This window comes from Dreissena polymorpha, chromosome 8, assembly GCF_020536995.1.
Source record: "Dreissena polymorpha isolate Duluth1 chromosome 8, UMN_Dpol_1.0, whole genome shotgun sequence".
Taxonomy (NCBI): Eukaryota; Metazoa; Mollusca; class Bivalvia; order Myida; family Dreissenidae; genus Dreissena; species Dreissena polymorpha.
Window position 1 is genome coordinate 34,818,368 of NC_068362.1, and position 25,153 is coordinate 34,843,520.

At 34.2% G+C, this 25,153-nt stretch overlaps 2 protein-coding genes across 11 annotated transcripts in view; one reads left to right on the forward strand and one right to left on the reverse strand.

Annotated features, from left to right (window-relative positions):
• LOC127841624 (beta-1,4-mannosyltransferase egh-like) lies at positions 1-24,077 on the reverse strand. Of its 7 annotated transcripts, none has more exons than XM_052370587.1 (3): positions 23,944-24,077; positions 4,498-4,781; positions 1-1,808 (listed from the first exon to the last, which is right to left on the reverse strand). In XM_052370587.1, the coding sequence occupies exons 2-3, from the start codon at positions 4,775-4,777 to the stop codon at positions 616-618; spliced, it is 1,473 nt and encodes a 490-aa protein (XP_052226547.1). In that variant the 5' UTR covers positions 4,778-4,781; positions 23,944-24,077; the 3' UTR covers positions 1-615. The 7 variants fall into 7 exon arrangements, with proteins under 7 accessions (XP_052226547.1, XP_052226546.1, XP_052226548.1 ...); XM_052370586.1 differs by lacking the exon at positions 23,944-24,077 and adding an exon at positions 23,669-23,933; XM_052370588.1 differs by lacking the exon at positions 23,944-24,077 and adding an exon at positions 23,639-23,933.
• LOC127841625 (short-chain collagen C4-like) overlaps positions 1-25,153 on the forward strand; it is a 139,694-nt gene that overhangs the window by 55,828 nt on the left and 58,713 nt on the right. The window lies entirely within an intron of this gene.

Sequence of the window (25,153 nt, forward strand, 5' to 3'; positions counted from 1 at the left end):
CATTTAAAGCCATTTTTATGTGGGTACAATTAAGTCTTGTACAATTTATGCATTGTCATAACTTGAGGTATAAAGAACAAACATGTATAAACACAATTGCAAAATATATGGACAACATCTTCTTAGTAAAATGGACAATACAATAGAAAATCGGGCTTTTTACTACGGAGTTATAAACAGTTAACACGAGAGGGTATACGCGACCACCTAATTGCATCAAGATTAGCACAATAACATGGTACAATGCGTATGTGTGTAGTGTACAGTATAATTGTGTAAACATTAAATCTAAGATATTTATTTAGGCAAATACAGACACACGCACTGTTTCAATGTGCGAGCAATTTCGTAATCAAGGTAGACCACTATGGATGAGCAGGTGTATATTGATTGTATGAGTTGTCTTTCAAGTGATGAACAACAGCCTTACTTTTGGAAGGTAACACGCACACATTCGCAGTTTCTAATTAAATGTATGAAAGGTCGATGACCGTATGTCACACTGTGTCAATCTGTGAAAATATATAAACATTCAATACAAAACAACACATAAATACATGCACTATGATAATGCATGAATTATGTTTGAATACTTCCTATTAGCCCTGACTTCTATTATATCAAGTCCATGTTGATCTGAGACGATTGTCGTTTCGTTTGTTTCTGTGTTTCCTTCATAACGATATGGAAGCCCCCGGAATTGCGCGTGTAGAATCCGTACACCGACGCGATGGCATCCAGACAGGCCGCCAGTGGGATAACGGGAATTGTAGCGAAAATAAGCAATAGTTTTCTAAATAGTCCATATTTTCGCGAGCTAAACGATTTTATTGATCCGAATGTGAACAAAAACAGAATCAGTCCTCCCATACTTCCAGCGGTAACATTCATTACTAGCGGAAGTGGGATTGGAAACGCAAACGAGGCTGGAAAATTCAAAATATTCCCAACCAGTAGAAACCAGCCTAAATCCGTTGGGATCATGCCGAGTTTGCACTTAAATGGGATTTCAGGACTCAAAAGGGTATACACGTGACCAACAAACCAGCGCTTTCGCTGCTTGATGTAGTCCCCGAGCGTGAAGGGACTTTTCTCCCACATCTCCCCCTCCACGAAGTTGAATTTGTATCCCTTGCCCCAGGCCACCAGCGCAAACATTACGTCCTCCGCCACGCTTCCCTTCGGTCCAAAGTCGAACCCGATGTCTTTTTCCACGGACTCTTTCACGATGATGTAAGAGCCCTTAAACCCCATGAGCGGGCAGCCAAGCTTGCGGAATGAGAACCTCATCATGCCCAGGTCTACGGAGACGCGCACGCAGTCGGCCAGGGTGGTCCACCAGTTGACTATCTCCTCGTTGGCGTACGAGATGACGCCCTGCCCGATGTCCCCGTGGCCCTGACTGGCGAAGTTCGCGAGTCCGATGGTGGAGCTCTCGGTTAGCAGCGTCTCCTCATCCAGATGCACCACCCAGTCATCGTTGGAGAGGATGTTTACTGCCGGCTCGTTGCAGTACTGCAGCGCGCGCGCCTTGAACAGCGAGTGCTTCAACGTCTGGTAGTCGTTAGGTACCACCAGCTCCCGTACCAGTGCAGACTTGGGGAGATTCAATGCGTTATCAGTCACCACCTCAAACTTAAAGTTGTCCAGACCCACTTTATAGCACGTCTTGATGTTCCTTTCCACATTGGTCTTCACGAGGTCGGGGTACAGGCCCCGTGTTACTACGCGGAAGCAGAGGAACGGGATCTTTGCCTTAACCGCCTCCAGTGTGGGCGGCGCTGGAAACGTGTTCATCGTCACTATGCCTGAAACAACAATAACAATAACGAATTGGCATGACAAAACACATCCGCATGGCAGAATAAGTTGCTACTGCCCATTCTCCAGAACTGCAATAGTTTAACTAGCGATTTTAAAACTATTATTTATTACCCGATGTTATAGTGTTAACAAAAAACATCGGACACTGTCGGTAGAGTTTCAAATTGTCCGTCGTTTTGTGAACCACGGTGGAAGATTTATCTAAGATAATTTGTAGTGTTACCAAATAAATTCCAAACGTTGAACAAAACTTTTTTTTACTTCACGTTCTTTTTTATTCAAATAATCAGAGATTTATGACGCATATCATGCCTTGTGCGCATGCGGGGCAATCGACATGTCAAATGTCGTACCTTTTTACTCTGCCATGCACTATCGTACCTAATCCTTATATTTCGCAATGTTGCATTTTACAATTTACAAGGCGATCTACAAAACACATTTCGTACCTTTACAATTTGCCATACAATATCGTACATAGTTTTCATATTCTGCAATGTTGTATTTTATAATTGACACGGCGATCGAAATGGTGTACCTTTACAATTAACCATGCGCTCTCGTACCTGATCTATATATTCCGCAATGTTCCATTTGATTATTGAAACGGAAATTAGCATCGTGCCGTTATTCATTTTGAACGGGTCTTGTATTATTCTGAACATCCGAGTAAATTTTTGAGATCGATATAAATAAGAATATATTTTAAAGGGCATATAAGGCAAAAAACAAATAAAACTTAACGTATTGTGGAAAAAATGATTGACAAATCCGGTTTTAACCAATGCACGTTATAGGTCCTATCTCTCGAACACTAGATGCACTTAAAGATTGTGTTAAAATTGAAGGTGGAGATTTGTTACTGTTGTTTGCGAGCCATGTGATGAACTTGCAGAACAAAAAGGTGTTTACACGTTTTACTTTGAACTTGTTTGAAAGTTCCCGTATGTGTTAAACACAATAAATACATGTCTGAATATGATACTAAACCCATGAATATGTCTTAAATATCTCTCATATCCTTTAAGATTAAAAAAGTCTTGATCTTATGTCCTTCTTCTATAGCTAACCTGCGCATTACATGTAGTGTGTAATTCAAGCATTACTGTAATAGTATTTTCTACTGGTAATACTAATGAAATATATATTTAAATTCTTCTTCAAAACATATGTCTAAATTCCGCTCAATCGTGCAATAACACCATCTATTAAAAGTAGTTCGCAAGTTAAAACAGTATTGTCATTATTGATTTATTGAACCTGTTTTTATTGCTGTTTAATTTAATAGAGATTTGATTCATGTTTGTAAAGAAGGAGAACTCAAGTTGAAACAGGCACTGAGCCTCCGGGAAGATATTTAATTAAATGATTTATAAATTAATGAAACTCCGCTAGTTCAGGTCTGCTATTTCTATAACACTAGGATTGTTGTCATCCGTAAGGACATCACCTATCAGGACATCTTGATCGATTCCAGGGCAGAATTGACAGACACCTAACACTTTAAATAATAATGTACAAAGGAACCCTATACTGTAGGATCGACACTCAGTCAATAAGCTTTCTTTTAACGTACAGCATTTCATTTCATAAATCCGAGTTAAGTAAGGCCTTCGTTACGTTTAGAATTCAGAATGGCTATGGTAGGTTATGATGGGCCTAACCAACTGCGTTCGTTAGTCCGTTATTCCCATGGCACTTAGTCATAGATTAAAGAAATGGACTTACCGATACGTAGTATGTTTGTTACATTATTCCAAAGGGCATATAGGGGTATGAAACATTAATTAACCAGTATGTTAGGTATTCCAACGGGAATACCCGGATGAGAGATAGGGAATGAGACGCTTTATTAAGGCTGTTACAAAATCGAAAGAGATCTGGAATATGACTTACTCAGTATGCTCGTTATTCCAAAATGGAGAGAGACGTATGGAATATGACTTACTCAGTATGTTCGTAATTCAAAAAGTATAGAGGGATATGGAATATGACTTACCCAGTATATTCGTTATTCCAAAGGTAGGGAGAGGTACGGAATATGACTTTCCCAGAATGTTCGTTATTCCAAAAGGGCAGACAGAGTTCGGGAATGTGACCTACCCGGTATGTTCGTTATTCCAAAGGTAAAGAGAGGTACGGAATATGACTTAACGAGAATACTAGTATTAATTATTCTAAAAGGTAAAGTAGGTTGTATGACTTATCCAGTATGTTTGTTATTCGAAAAGGAAGAGAGAGGTAGGGAATATGACTTACCCAGTATGTTCGTTATTCCAAAAGGAAAAGAGATGTAGGGAATATGACTTACCCAGTATGTTCGTTATTCCAAAAGGAAGAGAGAGGTAGGGAATATGACTTACCCAGTATGTTCCTTATTCCAAAAGGAAGAGTGAAGTATGGAATATGACTTACCCAGAATGTTCGTAATTCCGAAGGAAGAGAGGGGTAGGGAATATGACTTACCCAGTATGTTCGTTATTCCAAAAGGAAGAGAGAGGTAGGGAATATGACTTACCCAGTATGTTCGTTATTCCAAAAGAAAGAGAGAGGTAGGAATATGACTAACCCAGTATGTTCGTTATTCCAAAAGGAAGAGAGAGGTAGGGAATATGACTTACCCAGTATGTTCGTTATTCCAAAAGGAAGAGAGAGGTAGGGAATATGACTTACCCAGTATGTTCGTTATTCCAAAAGTAAGAGAGAGGTAGGGGATTGAGCGCAGCGAGTACAGCAGTATACAACCCAATAGACCGTACGACTCTAAGGGATGCAAATGACTCTGGTCCGTGGTCGTGCCGAATACCATGTTTACGAACCAGATGCAGAAAACGAGATGCAGGCACGTGAACGCGTGCTGAAAAACCGAGCCGGTCGTCTGAAGACATTTTGCGACCATGCCACCAAACGTGGCTCCGGTACGGGATATGTTGAGCTTGGCTGGACGAAACATGACACTGGAATTGAACAAAGGACAGTATGTGTGTGTGTGCTCAAACAAGGGCAAACAGGACATATAAGAATAGGAACACAATGCAATCGACTGCATGCCCTTACTATAGCATAATTATAAGAAAACATTAGTTCTCTGGACGAACACTTTGTTCACCGATTATACTCCAGTCTCTGTATAAGTAAATAAGTCATATTGCAGGCACGATTTTACATTTGAAATTACTTTTTGATATTGACCCTGACATAAAAATGTTGGTTCTTGCGTGTGGCACTTTATCTTATCTTGGTTACTAACTTTGTATTCCGTCATTTTAAAATAATCAAAGAGACCAGGAAGTTGTTGCATATCAGTACCCCACGTTTTCCACGTTTTATAATAATCGATTGACTTACATTGCCTTTTAATCCTTTATTCAATGTTATCTAAAAATTAAAATATCAAACACTAAAAAAACTAAATTCAAAAACTTTCACTCAAAGATGTTCTAAAAAACGCAGTAAATATAGCAATTATCAATGTTAACCAACATTGCAGATGCAACGTTTGATTGATTGATTTATTTATTCGTGCATAAATATAAATATATATATATATATATATATATATATATATATATATATATATATATATATTATATATATATATATATATGTCATACAAGTACAGATTATACAATACATTCAATTTATAACATTTAACAATTGGAAAACAATTATCACAGGTTTTGGATCACAATGCATTGATAGATCAGATTTTGGATATCACAGGCAAAGTTAATCAGTTAAATTCAGTTACAAGTAACTATTCAGTATATTTAGCAGAGACATGAAATAACAAGAAGTTACAAGATGTTGAAATCAAGACATAATATATATACCACATGATGTCCCATGAAAGTTTTGCAACTTATTTCTAATGGGGTCCTTTAGATGGGTGGCAAAGGTACAAAATTGGTGGCATTAATACGCATATACAAATCATTCATTTATACTTGAGACTATAGTCTAGAGATCAAGTAGTAATTAGCATATATTATTAGAGAGCACTGGTTATACTACTATCTTGCTATCACATTAAAATATACGTACAAATAATGTATTGGTGTCTTATTTAAACAATAGTCATATATATATAACACAAAACCAATCACATAAAACATTGATTTAAACAATAAGACTACTAGTAAAAAATAAAATCAGCATTTTCTTTCAATTTCATAGTGTCTCCACTTTCTTTTTAAATTCATATTTATTCTTTACGATTTTAACATCTGCAGGCAGACAGTTCCAGTCTTTGATCGCTTGATAATAAAAAGGAGTGCTGGTAAAACCATTCATTTGAGGTAAACAAAGATACCTTTACTATGTCTACTCTTATGATTATGTATATCAGGCACTAAACTATAACTATTATACATGTAAGAAGGACATTTCTTGTTAACAATTATTTGAACATGGTTGAGTCTTAATTGCTTAACTTTTGAACATTTAACCAACCAATACTACTAAAATCCTTAACTTTCAAACATGTTCTAAAGTCATATCCATGAATAAATCTAACAACTTTATTCTGTACAACTTGTAATGTACTGTTTAACTGATTAGTAATACCATTGTACCATGAAGAACTAGCTTAGTCACAATGACATTGAACCAATGAGTTACATAACAATTTTCTTAATTCCATATTTAAACAGTGGTTTTGTTTATACAAGAATCTTATTCCTGAGTTCACCTTTGTAATAATATTATTAACAATAGATGTAGCAGAAAGATTATTGTCCAATATTGAACCAAGGTATTTAACAGATGATTGAGAAACAATAGTGTGATCATTACATTTTACATTAAAGTTATGAAGTTTTGATAATTTTCTTTTGGAACCAAACACTATACATTCAGTTTTTCCAAGGTGTAAAGACAGTTTGTTATCCACTTACCATTTACTGCAATTTTCAAGTTCATTACCCACAACACTACTGATGATACTGGGATCTTTGTGAGAATAAAGGATGGCACTGTCATCAGCATAAAGAATAAGTTTACACGATTTGCTTTTACTAATAACCATATCATTTACATAGCATTAAAACAGGAGCGGCTCTAAAATACTTCCCTGTATTCTTGGAATAGTTAGTACAAAGTGTCCATCATGTTACTATTTATAACAAATATATTATTCAATTACTCAATATTGTACATTACGAGATTGATTATAACTTATAATTTTTAAAGAATAATTGCTGAATGTTTATGAATAACAGGTGTTGCTGACTACAACAACAAATATGTTGCCCTAACATGTTTCTCATGTTAAAAAGCTCAACCAGTGACATCTCACTTTATGAAATAATCCACTCTTCAAACATGCGTTGCCTATTTGATCTACACGCCTGAATATTCACGGTATCTTAATACAGACATTAAACGCATCCAATAGACAAAGGAACAAACTAAATTGATGAGACGCACAGCTTCCTTTTTATTCATGTATAACGTCAAATCGAACGGATTTTTGTGTTCTGAGATACATATATAAGTACAAATGGGTTCGTTCGTATGATGTCCCCACTTTCTGATTTTGACTGCTTATGTCGGAGAAAAAACAAACCAAACTAATTAGTAATCCAAGTAGTGCGAATGCACACGCTGGCAAATAATTATTTGTGTTAACTTTCATCCCTCTAGCATCAATACTTTGTGAGTTACGAACGACACAAAAGAAGAAAAAAGATATATATAAAGGGTCCAAGATTCCATTTGTGTCAAAAACCTGCGAATCAAATTATGGAAGTGCGGAAGTGCACATGCTAGTAAGGATGTTAAAAGTGTTAGCCCTCGAGCAGCAATACTTTTTGAGAAACGCGCAACTAATGTAACCCATTGTGAGCGTATTTGAACAGCAGCTTTTATATGCTATTTGAAGATTTAATACTATTAATAGTGATTTTTAAGGTCAACGCTTCATCTACAGTCAATACATACATATTGTCGGCTCCGTGCAAAAATGTTCGTAACTAGGTTTTGGCGCTAAAACAGATTTTGAAAATATCACGGTGATGATAAAAATCCGCTTTCCGTGCGAAAATGTCTAACCTCCTAGCCAACCAGGCGATTAAGCAATAGCCATGTGTTTATTTGGGAATTTTTCATTTGATGCCGTACTTGTCCATCAAAAACTCGTATCGCGATCTGTACACAGTGCGGATGATCAAGTTTATGTAATATCAATTCATTTTGGAAGAACAGCTACTGTACGTATTCTTAATATGTGTTGTATGTATTTAATAACACTTATTCACCGAATGTTATTGTATGTGATGGAAAATTTGTAAAAAAAAACAACATGAACATGTACATTGTAACAAGTGTGCGCTGTATTAAAAAAATATTGAATACATTTTGCATACTGTATCTTATTTTTAACTCGTAAAAATTGAATTTATTTGATTCAACCGATGTAATGTATAAATTTGCAGATCTGTAATTTTGAGTGTTGTATAATAATAGTGAAGTGAAAATCTCCTACTATAAACAAAATAAACGAGGTTCGACCTTTTCGCACAATGACTTTTTGTGACTTAATCGCTAACAGATTTGTTTGTCTTTTTTGTTTTCTAACATGTATATACATTGACATTGTTAATTCTACATATGTGTGCATCCGTCTGTTTGTAAGGTCTCGGGCATCTTTTGATGTTTGCTTTATATATCGCATTACTATTACATGGTACATTACTGAAGTGTGAACACATTGTTGAAACAGAAACTTAAATCTATCGTTATTAAAGATTATTTCTTTTTAACGACAGCGCTATTTACTTAAAAATATAATAAGTTCAAATGCACTCCTGTGTTATTTCAGGACTAAACGTGTCGCCATAAAGGAGGCTCTCGTATTTCATAATCTTTTATTTGTCAGGTACATGGCTGTTTCAGATGGCTCAACTGGGTAACCTACTCGAATTCATTTTAGTTAAAATAGTTCGCTCTGTGGATCCGCACGAACTACTTCAAAGTATAGCATTGACAAACAGGAGATTTCACGAAATAATACATACTAATTTAATTTTATGGAGGCACTTTTCTATGGACAAGCAGCTTGAGCTGTGATAGATTTACAAAACATTGTGAAACATTCTGTCGCATTCTTAGAATTTCTTATTCCGTGTGCTCAGTTACGTTTTCATTCCGCAAATATAGACTGTTTGTTTGTTAAAGAACTCTGTGATGCCAGACGGTTGTATTGGTTGGACCTCACTGAGTGTACATTATCAATTTTGTGTTCCCTTCCGTGTCTGCCACACATTCAAATACTAAATCTATCAGAATGTCGAAATTTGGCGGAATAAATCTTTGGAGTGATTTCGTCTTTGCAAAAAATCACCTGTACGTGCCCTTCACAAACATAGGCACCTGAAACAATCGTTACTATATCTGAACCATTGACTTTAACGGTTTTGGATATGTCAAGGATTCCATTAACCATTCAACATCGTTCAAGAATACTGAAACCAGAGTTGTTGCAGTAACACTTAACACTGGCGAGTCAAGAAGATGAGATTTCGCTAAACAGATTAGTAAAAAGACGGTACAAAAAGTTGTCTTTATTTTTTTACAGAATTTGAAAGTAAAGATGTTTTCTACAGGTAGAATCTGAGTAAATCTGGCTTTGAAAAAACAGTCTGAGCCTCATTTTAATACTGACGATAATAGGTCAGAGAGGAGAAGTTTTACTATACAGGGGCCAAAAAATGAGGAACGCGAATCTACAAGTTACGAAAAAGTCAAGTTAACTGAAATCGACAAATCAACTTCTGAAACAAATGAAACCAGAAAAGAACCCATTTCTATCGAAATTGTACGTATCAGAACCGTAAAACAACCATAGCAAACGCCGTGTTGCTTTGGGCCACTAGAACAAATGTGTTGATATATCAAAAGTACCTTGAAAGAGGTCACATGCAAATGGAGTGTGACAGTGTGACAGTGTTCACTCGTGTATTGAACGCAAAATAAGAAAACAGGCGATTTACGTTCCGCAAATGTACGTAGACATGATTTCAGCCGCATGTCGCAAAACCCCAAACAAGGTACGGTATGTGGACGACATGTTCTACAAGAGATATGATGAACTCGCCTATTACCCATTAATACACCCAGGTACTGGAGTTGAATCACCAGTTGTGACTGTTATAAGAAAATTGAAATACTTGCCCGAAGGGAAGATCCAATATAAGTTAAACCATGGTGACTCCCAATCGACATCCCAAAAGCCAGAAGTGTTAGAACACGCACGGTACATGTTTCAGACATGGACCTGGTTGTAAACATATAAAGCAACAGCCTCCCAATTAAAAAAGCGAAATATCTGCACCTGAAGCAGTTAAAAGCCGTGATACCAAAGGATTTCCATGGATTTTATGACAGTCTTTCGCACGCAACATGAAGTTAGAAAACACGATTGTCATGAGTTCACATATAATTTATAGTACATTGTGCTTGCATGTGTATCGTGAAGTAACAACTAAAAAGTAAATTGTTGACATTTGTAACGAAATAATGAATTCGCCATCAAATATTTCGATCAGACAGACACGCGTCAATTTTAAACATGCAAGCCCGCGACTGATTGCACTTACTTAGTCGTTGTAAGTATGTCTGGTTGAAAGCCGAAGTCGGAAATTATACTCCATAACAGAGAAATGTTTCATGTTATTATCAGGGCCTGATATGTACTCCATGCTTTTGACTTACTACATGTTATTGCATCTGATTTGTAAAATTTGTATTGTGTTTTCAGGGGTCGGCCTAGTGTCAAAATTTAGGGAGAAGTCACTTCTCTCTTGACAGAAAATTATGGAGAAGTCAGGACGGATCAGGGAGAAGTGACATTTGCTGCTAGTTATACACGACTTGTACTGTATTATATAATTGTTATATGCATGCCTGCTAGAAGTACTTCATATGTTTATTTTTTATCCAATGAATACAAAAAAATGAAATTGGATTGTATTAACATTTGGACTGGATTCACGATTCTGCGTTATTATGTTTTTTGACTTTTCGAGTTATTCTCCAGTATGCAATACATACTGGTAATGTACCTAATTCTAGCCTGTACGATAAATGTCGTTTATGTTCCAGGGCTTTAGATAACTTTTGGGGTATATTGGGTAATCACCCCCTGTTTTTGAAAAAAGTTTTTTTGTAAATTCAATAGAGTTTTAGCAAAAATGTTTACCCCTTACTTTTGAGCTTGTTTTTTTTATAACTCAATTAGGTAATTTAGGGAATGATATATAAAATATAATAACAAAATCTACTAAGGTTACTATATTAGTTATAAAAATGGAATTCAAAAAAGTGGTGTACATAACAACAAACAATTACGAGTGGCCATTTTAATTATTTCAGAAAATGAAAGTAGAAATCGGACGGATCTACGAATAATTACCATATTACCCCAAAGATTAATAACCGCTCGAATGACTGCCTTCTTTTTTGTCATAGGACGGTATGTAAACTATCTATCTATAAACTAACAGTCTAAAAAAATACGCCCGGTGTTCGTAAGAATTGCGTTTCGTGACGCAAAATGTTTTTACTGCAATTAAGTTTGTATTTGCGTTTTTGTACGCTTTATTTTGAATTTACTTACGTTTTGGGCCAGAATCATCCACACCACCAGTATGTAACTATCATATAACCAGTTAATTAATGTTGAAAACAACACAAAAATAGCAAGAGTTAAAAAAAAATACTTACATTTTTGCATGTTTGCAATGATTTGTAATTTTTGATAGTTTCAAATACACACGTGAAATGATCGTACACAATTTTTTCCTCCTTAATATATACGCTGATGGTGTTATTTGTTTGCAATAACTGATAATTGGAAACATTCGCACGTTTTCTTCTGGAATTAAATAACATATAGGTGCAATTTTTGTGATAATTATTTTCTAAAATAAAAGAAGTCCCCATTAAGTGCGAAAAGTAAGTAAACAATGAAAGGATAAAACTCTTTACTCAATATCAATCAATGAACCCACCCGAACTTCAATGCTAATCAGTGTTTGTTATTATTCTTTAATTGATGAATTTACACAGGATGAGAGCTTATGCTGATTGAAGTTGCAGAGGACTGTGTGTGGTATGTTATCACAGATCTGATTGGATAGTCAGCAACATGTTAGCTAATCAGAGACGTTAACAATGTATTGGCAAATCTGATTTAACCAGGTCAGTTACAGCGGGCACAGTCTACGGACTCGCCAGCGTAATTGACAGGTATCTTGCACTTGAATATCCTCGTGTATTGATTTGCTTAGTCGCTCCCTACTGTGAACATGCGCGTGTTATCTACAGTTTGCAAGTGGATTTACTCTAAAATTAGGGCGAAGTTATTTCTCCCTTCTTTATTTAAAAAACGAAGTTTGCTTTCCGTGGATGAAACTGTTTTGCCTCAGTCGCCCGAACCCTGCCAAGCAGCGAAATATTTTTCCCAATTTGGGAAAAGTACCAGTCCCAGCCCAATAGGGAAAAATGTGTAGAAAAAAACTGAAATTTGGAAATATTGCATCTTATCTTAAAGTCTTCAGATTGGGAATTTTGTGTATTTGGATATTTGCTCACAAATACTTTTAAATTGATAACAACGTGTTGTCAAGTTGCCAATATTATATTTACTTAGGTTCAAGCCAAAGGGGTGCATAGGTAAAATAACTTAATGTTGCATTTTATTAAAAAAAAAGTTTTAAACCTGCAATTGGGACTTTTTTGGACAGCAGTTGGGAAATTTGCATTTTTTCACAACTTTATACAGAAGGAAACAAATCGCTGCCAAGTTTAATGAAGATTGGAAATAAATGAGGCCACTAGACTGTATACAAGTTTTACTCACTGTATTGAGTTACCTAGTTTTTGAGCCTTTGTGACCAAGTTTAACACTCAAGCAATATATAACTAGGATACAAATCTGACCAAGTTTCATAAATATAGGGAAAAACATGTGACCTCTAGATTTTCCACAAGCTTTTCCATTAATTTGACCTCGTGAACTACATTTTAATCTAAGGCGAAACAGTCTGTAGATAGTCTCAACACATGACCTTCACTGTGTTCACAAGTTTTACTAAAATGTATTATAAGAAATACTGCCATTTTCAATGGACCATACACATTTGTACTCAGTTGAGATATCATAAGACTAAATGCTGTAATGATAATCAAGTTTCAATGATTGGCAAAACAAGTATTGAGTGTTAAGAGGGTTCTACTATAGGCATACCAAGAAAACTGTTACGCCCCCTGGTGGCAAAAAATTTCAAATTTACTGGAACCATACACAAACATGGGCAGAGAAAATCTCGAGACAAACATTTTGAAAAACGTTTCATTAAGATTTAGCATTGTATGTAACATCACAATGTTTCAATATAACCATATATGGGAAACTGCTCAACTCCCTTGGAGCTATGTTTTTAAACAGCCCGTTACCTCTTTCGAACTCAACCAAGATTTCACTGGGAAACATTTTGTGACAAATGTGCATGAAGATTATGAATAAATGTTCCCTTTACTGATTTAAAAATGGCAAATTGTAGACAAACAGCGGACAACAGACAAAAGGGAACAATAAAAGCTCACCATGAGCTTTGTCATGTGCAGGTAAGCTAAACATGTATATTATGCATAATAACTCAACATATTTATCTTAGAAAATACAGGCTGGTATTCAGTGGAATGAACGCTGTCATTTTAACAAGAAAATCAACCCAACAGATCTTAGGCTAGAGGCAAGTGTATTTATGAAGTGCAAGGAAAGAAGTTATAACCTAACCTTAATACTTATATATATATATATATATATATATATATATATATATATATATATATATATATATATATATATATATATACATTTGTAAATAGTATTAATGTAAAGCAAAGCACATTATGTAAAATGTAGTTTAAACGTTCTATGGGTGCTTATTATCAAATTGACAGCATGTAACCATTGTGTCAGGACTTCTTGCTTGAGAATCTGTAAGCTTTAAGAGAACACTTACCTTTTGAATCTGAATAATAACAATTTATTCCCATACAAATAATCTGTTTCAAGATAGAACACTAAGTACTATGACCCTAGTACATAGATTTATGGGGGGAAAATAAGATTAAAAACATCATATACAATTGCATTTCACTACAAGAATTTAGCCCAAAAACATTTTCAAGAGTACTTCTTTGAACAACCCAGGTAATCAGATTGAAGCAGAGATTTTGCCTTTCAAAAGGCAAGCATTTGAAAAACATAATACCAAAAGTGAAAACTATTCTCTGTGGCGTTACACGTATCCTTACACAGGGTGTTTAGAATTCTGAAAGAAATACGTTTTGTCATATTGAGCCTTGAATGGGGTAAACTCAGTATAAAAGTAGCATTTCAGAGGTCATTAGCCCCAGAAAATGGCGTGTTTATACATGTGTATGGAAATTGCTCGTGCCCTTGAATGTCTATGTCGGATAATTCTCAGTCTTTGGGCACATAAGAGCCTGTCGGTACACGCGGTTAACTCCTTGTCAACAAGCATTAGTCTGTATTATATACTCTATTGCTTGTGATCTGAACAATTGTGAACAATTAAAGGTTTTCTATTCACATCTTAAATCAGTTCTAGGTCACTGAAAGTGTTATCAAACAGTTTTTTTATTATTTTCTAGATAAGGGATCAAGTGCTCAAATAGAGCTGTAAATCGTTAATTAGTATTGTTAAAATATCATGAAACATTTTATCATAACATGTACTGGCCCTTTATTGTGCATGTTAGTACTGGTTACATACCCACCACATTTAAATCAGAGTATGCAAAATCACAGACTTTTCATATGTAACAAAGCTGATAAGTCAATCCCATATTGTAGCTACCGGTATCTTAGTTTGAGATAAATGTTCAAAGTCAACAATCTGGCCTAAGATGTTTCGACAATAAATGATGTTGATAACCCAAAATGTCCTATGGACGTTCTAACATTTAACCTGTTTTTTCATGTCAGGTGACTTTATGACATGATATCATTCATATAGTTGGAGTGAATGTAAGATAATTGAAATATTATCTGACTTTATCTATAGTTTGTTTCCATTTATAGAACATCCGATGATTAAACTATTTGTACTTTGCCCTAACATGTGATATACAGATGGAGGTTGCAAAATATTTGTCAGAGAAGCAGTTAATATTATTGTGTATGCAATCTTTGGGTTGATTTTCATGTCACAGTGGACACACTGATCCCAAGAATAAAATAGAACAAGCTAAGTAGTTCTTACAAATTCAATAAATGACATGTCAAAGTATTGACTGAAAACTAGCCACAATATTTTTTGTTTCATACTTCATGTTTAAACATAACTATTATTACACTATACAGTTCTTTGTGATTGCGCAAAAGTTTTTAAAAAAACACGTTTTCGATAGATTTTATAGATTTTCCTATGATCTAGAAACTTTTTATATAGAAGCAGTTCATTTCATGAACTTTTTTTGTTATCACTTTCTGCAAGCCGACTAAATGGTTCTAAATTTGCTAATTAAAAGTTTGGAATTAAAAAGTACAGTTTTCCATTTTATCGCTTAATGTTTTCATTTTATTTTAGACTTCTATAAACTGAGTGCTGTAACACCATTTTGAAATAGCTGTTGTTTCTTGTTATGCATACTGCTTTTTAATGCAGATTATTGGTCACAAAATCTGTAAAGGTACGTTGTGGCGACTTTAGATGATGTCCAAATATATCTTTGTGCGTTACTTAATTTGATGATAGTCTACAAGTTCATGTTGTGGACATACATGTATGACTGTGACGCGATAGCATTTGCATGCTTTTATTTCATTTTGAATTATATGATTTATTACGGTATCTTTTTCTTCCGTCGACTTTTTTAACCAGTCACGCACTCGAATGACTATTGCTGCTTATTTTAAAGGGGCCTTTTCACAGATTTTGGCATATTTTGAAGTGTGTCATTAAATGCTTTATATTGATAAATGTTAACATTGGATCTTAAAAGCTTCAGTAAGAAATCAAGAATAAAATTTAAAAAAAGGAAAAAAAGTTGCCGGTACCAGGGCTCGAACCAGGTGACCACCGGAGTCCTGGAATTAGTCTGAAGTAAAAACGCATTAGCCCTCTCGGCTATTCCGCCGGGTATACACATTTTAAATATTTTAAACCTTATATAAGCAATCTTCGTAGTTTCGTAAATTTAAACGACAAGAACAGAACTCTCTAAATTATTCAATCGTTTCGCGTTGCAACGCTTTATAATTTTTAGGTTTTCAAATCATCAAAAGATTAATATAATGGCTATATTGGACTATTGGTAAATGTTCAGTAATAGTGTTTCCTCACAAATATCATAACTATAACGAAAACTTGCGAATCTGAAACACCTTTTTTTCAATTTTGTCAATTTACCAAACCGTGAAAAGATCCCTTTAACATGAGTGGTCCATAAATATACAACACCATGATAGGTATCAGAGTTCCTTAGTGTAAAGTATGGACATGTGACTTGGAAAAACAAGAAGTACGTTGTTAAATTAGGAGTTTCCATGATTTGTTACGTTAAATGTCACATTGTAACAGAGTACCGAGCAAAAGATGGACATGTTTTTTAATTGTTTTATCTCTTAGTCGAAAAGTGTTTTTTATAAATATTGTTTCACTTCTAAAAATAAATAACATTAACATGTTTTCTTTTATTTCTATGACGATTTTATTTATCACACAAAAATGTTCATCATTTGTGCAGTAACGATTTCTCAGTCAGCGTGATGAGTATGTTGACATCAAATAATGTCAAATAAACGTTAATTATGTAATTGTTTGTATTTTTACGCTTCTACGCTTCAATCTTACAGATATCAACATGAAGGTATAGATATATGGAAATACGCATTCAAGTTGCAAGGATAATTACATATATCGAGGGAAAACTTCATATATACCCCCTTAAAAAATAACGTATCTGGCGTATCTTAATGATTCGTATGAATTGTGTTAATTGTTTCTGAGAAACTATCTTATCACAATATATTTAAAGACGAAGCAAATTACAGCAGTTTTCAACATAAAATTACGTAAAGTAATGTTAAAGATGACCATTTGACAAATATTTCCTGATTTCAGCAGCTTTTAAAAAAGTACTGAAGTTTTTTCTCCTCCTGAAATGTTAAGGTTTTCTAGTTTCTACATTTTTGCACGGAGCTGACGATATAATTTATTGAAATTAAGATAAAAACAAACAACAGTTGATCGGCACCGTGCATTTATTTAAGTGTAAAGCTTCACAATTAAGTACGCACATTTTGTTAATCATCTCAAAATAAAGGGATATTTCGTCCGGAAAACAAGCGCAATACAGTACCCATACATGATGCAAATAATCGGCTTATCATAAAAGTGTTTCGAGGTTTACCTTAAGTCGATTCTTTTTTAGATATTGACAGATTATAAAGCGTATAATGTAATGCTAACGTTTACATGTCGCCTAAGGTACTGATAAGAGAGACGAATTGATACAGAAATAATACCCATTCAACTTGTCCGTGTCTGACGATGCAAACTCATATGTGGGTCTTATTAAATAGTGTGTCGTTATACAAAATCCTAGTTGTTAACGTTTTTAGCCTCTTTTTAGCCGTTTTTAATTGGGTGGACAGTTGCTCGTCACACAGGAAAAAACTAATCAAAATGCTTTTTAAAGTCCACCATGCCACAACTTATAAAGATTCTCACGTTTTTGAATGGGTTGATAATGTATGTTTCAGTACATTTTTGAATGAATTAATCTTCGCTGAAACGCACTACATTGTCCGCTTGAAAAAAACACCATATAAAACCTTATCACCCTGTAAATTATTCAAAACATCCGGGCCAGAGCGCCACCTCGGAAGTTGCATTGGCTCATAAATTTATTAATTGCATCTTTAAAAAGAGGTGGCGCGCGTGATATACGACCGTGCAAGGGGACACTTCAGTTGCACAAGTAGAAGAAAATTAATCATAGCTTCATATAAAAATCAATACATTCAGTCACATACTTGCAAACTGTAATTAAAATTATACTATTTATTTTATATCTAATGATGAAATATGACATTTCTGCAGTGAAAAAACAGCAGTGCAAATAAACACATTGTTATTTTCACCGGTGAAAATAACAAATTTTCGGAACTCCCTTTTCTGTTTTTAGATTATCATAAATAATTATATTTTTTCTACGATCACGAGTGAATTAAAATCGACATTCCATCGAATCCAACACATTTTCTTTTTATGTTATGTTTTTTCACCGTTTGATTTACATTTTAAACGAGTTAAACTGAAGAATTTTGCTGGTATAATGACGTCATTTTGTCTCACTAATGACGTCATTTTGTGTTTTGAACTGTATTGAGGCACGCCACGGGAGAAGGGGTAACTTTTTTAGCGAAAGGGAAACAGCTGTTAATTATTTTCTTGAAAATGGGGTTTAAAAGACACAGAAAATGTGTTCCCGTCAGTGTAAGATCGTTTGTTATTTCACTCGTGATCATAGAAAAATAATATTTTCACTCGTGGCTGCGCCACTCGTAAAAATATATGTTCTATGATCACTCGTGAAATAACAAACAATCTTACACTGACATAAACAAATATCCTCTATATCACATAAAAATTGTAAATATGCGCAAACTGAAATATACAATCTTAATCTTTTGTAGGTAATTCTGTTCTAATTATGGACATTCGAAGCCCGTAGTTTATCATTTGCCTATCATCGTTTAATTATTAACTAAAAATGGCGTGGCAGAGGCCGACGCGTATTCCCACGCCGTATGTTTGACCCAGGGGCGCATGGGTTGGTAATGGGGCAATGCATAGTTGAGATTAACCGTATTGTCATGAGAGATGTTCAGTATCAATTTGAAGTAAATCGGTGAAGAAATAAAGAAGTTAATGTAAAATAACCCCCCCCCCCAAAAAAAAAATGAGTGAAAATCTCTGACCTGGCTCCATCCAACCCCCATAACTTTTGAACCAGGGGTCAGATCAAAATTCCAAATAGTGCACTGTCGCATATATGCTCATAGCTACCATGTGTGTAAGTTTCAAGGTTCTAGAGCTAATTGTGTAGGAGGAGATAGTAGCCAGGACGGACTGACGGACAGACGGCGGAGATAACCATATAATAAATTTCAACAAGAGATGTGTTTGTCAGAAACACAATGCCCTCTACTGCGCCAAGTTGAAGCCATATATTTGACCTTTGACCTGAAAGGATGACCTTGACCTTTCACCACTCAAAATGTGCATCTCCATGAGCTACACTTGCATGCCAAATATCAAGTTGCTAACTTCAATATTGCAAAAGTTTTGACCAAGGTAAAAGTTTTGGGATAGAGTGACAGAGTGACAGAATGACAGAGTAACATAATGACAGACAGACAGGCAAAAACAATATACACCCGATCATTCGATCCGGGGGCATAAAAACTAAACGCGGACCCTAAGTTCATGGTCAAAGTCACAGGGGTCAAAAAAGTTATGCGCATACAAAGGCCTTTTCCAGATACACATGCGTACCAAATATGAAAGCAATATCTGAAGGGACACGGACGTTATGAGCTTTTTTTGAATCGCTGTCGCAGATTTCAAAACCTGAACGCAGACCCCAAGTCAAAAAATGTTATGCGCATGGAAAGGTTTTGTCCAGATACACATGCGTACCAAATATGAAAGCAATATTTGAAGGGACACAGTAGGTATAAGCCTTTTTCGAATCGCGGTCGCAGATTTCGACACCTGAACGCTGACCTCAAGTTCAAGATCAAGGTCACAGGGGTTAACAATTTTATGCGCCTGGATTAGTGTTGTCCAGATACGCATACATACCCAATATGAGAGCAATATCTGTAAGGGACACAGTAGTTATGAGTCTTTTTCGATTCGCGGACGCAGATTTCGAAACCTGAATGTTGACCTCAAGTTCAAGGTAAAGGTCACAGGGGTAAAAAATTGTATGCGAATGGAAAGTTATTGTCTAGTTACACATGTATACCAAATATAAAAGCAATATTTGAAGGAAAACGGTAAATATGAGCCTTTTTTGAATCGCGGTCGCAGGAAAATCTCTGACCCGGCCCTATCCAAGCCCCATAACTTTGACCCACGGGTCAGATCAAAATTCCGTCGCCGTTACCGTCGCACATATGTTCTTAGCTACCATTTGTGTCAATTTCGAGGTTCTATTGCTAATAGTGTAGGAGGAGATAGTGGTTAGAACGGACGGACGGCGGAAATAAACACATTATCCCCACTTTTTCTCCGAAAATCATGGGGATAATAATATAGTTGTCAATTGTTTGTCGTTTACTAGAAATACACATGTTTGAAGGTAATACTGTAACACTTGAAGTTTAAACGATTTACCAATGGGCTTTACAGATATTTGCGTGATATGACAGTATACATGTAGATACATTAAATGAACCGATAAACTCATTCAGTTCATTTTACAGTTTTGTTTCGCCCCTAGATATGATGCGATGATCATAAAAACTGGTGTGACGATGCTTTTCAAGAGTATGGATACAAAAGCATCAATTCAAGTTTATCTGCATCCCCACAATTGTGTAATTTTTATTGCTTGTCATTTATCCGCATGATTAATTTAAGATTTGGCATAGCTGCAGTGTACATGGACTTTTAGACAATCCACAGTTCTTGGTGAAACTTTATTAAAAACAAGAGGCTTTTTTCACATATGGGTAAAAAATGTGGGTACGAAAATTTGGGGTACGAACAAAACAGTGGGTACTAAATTTTGGGTACGTAAACAAAATGGATGCGAAAATTATGGGTACACAAAAAATATTCAAAAAAAATACTTTTGTACGAATACAAATTTGGTCACGAAAAAAAATTAGGTAAGAAATAAAATGAGTACGAAAAAAAAATTGGGTACGAACAATTTTGGTTCCGAAAAAAAATATGGGTGTCTGGTTCCTGTCCCGAACTCTCCATAAATGTGAAAGAGGACGGGAACCAAGCTGCATATACCTTTATCAATTATAATCAGCGAGGTATGCCGATTGAGGAAATTAGGCTAACTCAATCGGAATGGCTCGGTCTTTTACATAGGTCGCCATTGTGACGAATTTGTTCACGGTATGATAACTTAGACGAGCTGCTTCGCTGAAGCAGCATTGTCAAAAATAAGGACCAAAAATCTGGAAAATTGTCATTTTTAAAGGAAGTCCGTATTTTCGTAAGTAAGAAAACTCGGTGAAGAAATAAAGAAGGTAATGTAAAACGGAGTTACAAACTGACAGACGGGCACTAAAACAAATCGATGTGGCTTCACCTAAATGCAATATCAATCATACCCTAGTTTCAGTGATCCGTAATCACGTAGATGTTTAACATACATTACCGGTACTCATAAATCCGTTTCGGTTAACTGATCAACATATAAACTTAAACTGTGCTGTTCATGCAAACACCAGCTTAAAAACAGAAATGGATCCTGATTTTTATAGACGTAGTTCAGACTGACTTGAATGTCAACATTTTATATCTTTTATAAAGAATGTTTAACAATAACCTCAACTAAACTGGACTTCATTAGTTTCACTAAATAAAACCCCGACAAAGAATCCTCTACGATTAAATTGCGAAACTGAATAGTCAATACCCCGAATACATCACTGATGTCATCGCAAACAACTAATTTGTTGTTGGGTCGTATCACTGTCAGTTTAAAAAGACTGTTGCGAGTTTATTACGATATGTACACCACGACGTATAATATGCTAATTCAAATTTAGTCGTAAGCTAAAGCACTATTAATACCAGGAACAAATCCCAGCGTGCTCATGCCTCGTGACTTAACCCCAACGTGTCCATTTCTTATGTATAAAACCCAGCATGCTCATATCTCATGTTTAAAACCCCAACGTGATCGTATTTCGTGACTAAAACCCAGCGTGCCCATGTCTCAAGTCCAAACCCTAGCGAGCTCATGCCTCATGACTACAATAATAATTATAATAATAATAATAATAATAATTATTATTATTATTAGTAGTAGTAGTAGTAGTAGTATTATAATTATTATTATCATTATTATTATTATAATTAATTATAATTATAATTATTATGATAAATTATTATTATTATTATTATTATTAATTATAATTATAATTATTATGATAATGATTATAATAATATCATATTATTAAAATATATATATTATTATTTTTATTATTATTATTACTATTATTATTATTAATTATAATTATAATTATAAATATTATTATTATGATAATCATTATTACAATAAGCATATTATTATAATAAATATATTATTATTATTATTATTATTATTATTATTATTATTATTATTATTATTATTATTATTGTTATTATTATTATTATTATTATTATTATTATTATTATTATTGATACTAAAAAATATAAAAAATCATCAGAAGAAGAAGAAGAACAAGAAGAAGAAGAAAAAGAAGAAGAAGAGTAGACGGCTGCGCAAATTTATACACAAAAAGCATCTACTCGTTATATGTGGAAGCATATCCATGTATATGGAGCATTTACCGATACAAATTTACATGATTCTGATGATTGTTGATCTATTGTGTTGTTGTTTTTGTATGTTTGACTTCTTATAACGAAACCAACGCGTTTAATTCACATATGTGCGAAATAACATTTTCTATCTGATCAGTAAAATCAAATGTATCTAAAATGGCATGCGGTTTTATACAAATATAACAAAACATTTATTGCATTTACTAAAATATCAGATAAACTGTATAAGCACCTTTGTATTGATGTGTGTCACGGTTGAAAACTGCTGTTTTGAAAGAGTCACGTTTATAACAATTACGCAAGTTCAACTATTGACCGGGGTATCGCTTGTATAAATATTAAATTTCTAATCCGCCTGGGCATGAACGGCAACAATACCAGTTGACATAAACAAACATCTAAAATCGTCATGAAATGTTTATTGAAAAAAACACATCAAACAAAACGTCTCCAGTGCCATTAACCCGCTCTTGTTCTTGTGTGTCGCTGACTTGATGCTTCATTTCATTTGTATTCAGCGTGTGATTACATGCGTTAGTATTATATTATATAATTATTTTTATATTTAAATATTTACCACACGTATCAAAGTTGCTGTGTAGTTACTGTTCGGTGCTGTAGTTAAAGCTCAAAAATACAATATGTTACGACTGGTATTTATATACTACAAATAATGTAATGTATTTATGATTAATTAATATTTAACTTTTTTATAGATAGCCTCTATGATTACATCAACACGATGTTACTGAATAGTTGCTTGCATATTCATGCTCTGTTTGTTCATACAATAAAACAACAACACCTATTCATTATTATACTAAATCGAAATTAATTTCTATGTTAGTTTTAACATAACAAACGTCGTCACTTATTAAAATACAACTACTCAATTCGGAAAACAAGCAAAATAAACGAACCAGATTTATCCAATTAAAATTCGCATCCAATATGTATACCTTGCAATATGGGTCAACGTTTATACATTTATCATAAAACCTTATTCACTTAGTCAAATATAACTACTAATATGGAAAAAAAATAAACGAACCATATTTATCCAATTATAATTAACCTCAAATATATTTAACTTGCACCATGGGTCAACGTTTATACACTTATCATAAAACCTTATTCAAACATAACTTCTCATACGGGAAAAAACAAAACACAAATAAACGAACCATATTTACCCAATTAAAATTCACATCCAATATATATACCTGGCAATATGTGTCAACGTTTATACACTTCTCATAAAGAAGTGAAACTCCAGCTGCTCCATATTATCATAAAACATTATTCACTCATCAAAATACAACTACTCATACGTTAAAAGTAAAATAAACCAGATTTATCCAATAAAAATTCCCATCTAATATTTATACACTGCAATACGTGATGGGTAAACGTTGATCAACGTTTAAACAATTATGAAAACCCGAATACATTGTTAAAATACAACTTCCCATACGGAAATAAAGAAAAATAAACGAACCAGATTTATCCAATTAAGATTGCGCACCCCTAATGATTTCCCGCGATTTATTTTACGATCATTGCCGATCTTTAATGATCGGTTATTTCCGAGAGATGAATTGCTTTTCTTCAAACTTTGAATTTTGATATATATTTACGTAATTCCTTTATATTACGGTATTTTCACAATTAAAATTGACTTTATATAAAATATATATCCCAAATATCATCTGAAAAAAACGATTTCGCGATTTCTTCAAAGATTGCAGAGCCTTTATATCTAATTTAAGATTTAATGTGAAGTTGTAGTGGTTGAGTGGTTAAGGCGATAGACTAGAAATATTTTGGGATCTTCCCGCACAGGTTCGAATCCTGCCGGCATCGCATACTTTTTGCGGCGCTTTTTTGCTGTATATAGTGTATCTATAAAAACTAAGTTCAAAGTATTGCTTAAATGATACTATTTTGAATTTTATGACACTTTGTTTTTAACCAGCCCAATTTTTACTGGGCTGAAATCACTTACATTTCATGGCGCTCTTCTATAGATAAAAATTTGTAAAAAATAAATGTCTGTAAAAGAATACTTAGTTCATCTTGTTTAAACTTTAAACACCTTTACTGCATCTGTACACACCAACTGCATGCCCATATTTGGAAATTTGAATTAATTATGGAACTTGTATATACCCCAGGGGTGAAAATAAACTGGACAAAAGCCGAGCGTGGGGGTGGTTTTGAAAAAATCGGTATTTTTTTTAAAGCATGGAAAGCCTACCTACAAATTTGCATATAGTTCAGTGAAATGATGCTGATTAAGAAAATAATTAATTAGATTATATTTGGATATGTGCCCATTAGGGATGCGCTGTCTTAATATTAACATCCAATATATATATATATATATATATATATATATATATATATATATATATATCCCTGTAAAACTAAAAATTAAATATGTATGTTTCTATTACATCATTTAGGACTTTTATTTTCAGACAAAGTAGAGTGAAGCTTAAAACAGTATCCAATTGTAACAGTCAATTTTGGGAAAATCAACCTTATAATTAGTTTCTGTGTTGGTCAATGTCATAATTGGTATAAAATGTATATTGAACTGGAAGTTTTCTTTATTTTAAATGATAACATTTGCTTGGTCAGCCATAATTGTCACAATCAAGTGGTCTTTTTACACTGTAGTTTTCTCACTGACTATGGGTTTGTTC

What these genes read in the sequence shown, in the direction of transcription:
- LOC127841624 (XM_052370584.1), bottom strand. Translation starts at nt 6,850, where the DNA reads ATGGTTATTAGTAAAAGCAAATCGTGTAAACTTATTCTTTATGCTGAT. An exon ending in CTTGAAAATTGCAGTAAATG is followed by an intron (nt 4,782 to 6,719) that starts GTAAGTGGATAA and finishes GTTCAATTCCAG; the next exon opens with TGTCATGTTTCGTCCAGCCA. An exon ending in TGGAATAACGAACATACTGG is followed by an intron (nt 1,809 to 4,497) that starts GTAAGTCATATT and finishes TTGTTGTTTCAG; the next exon opens with GCATAGTGACGATGAACACG.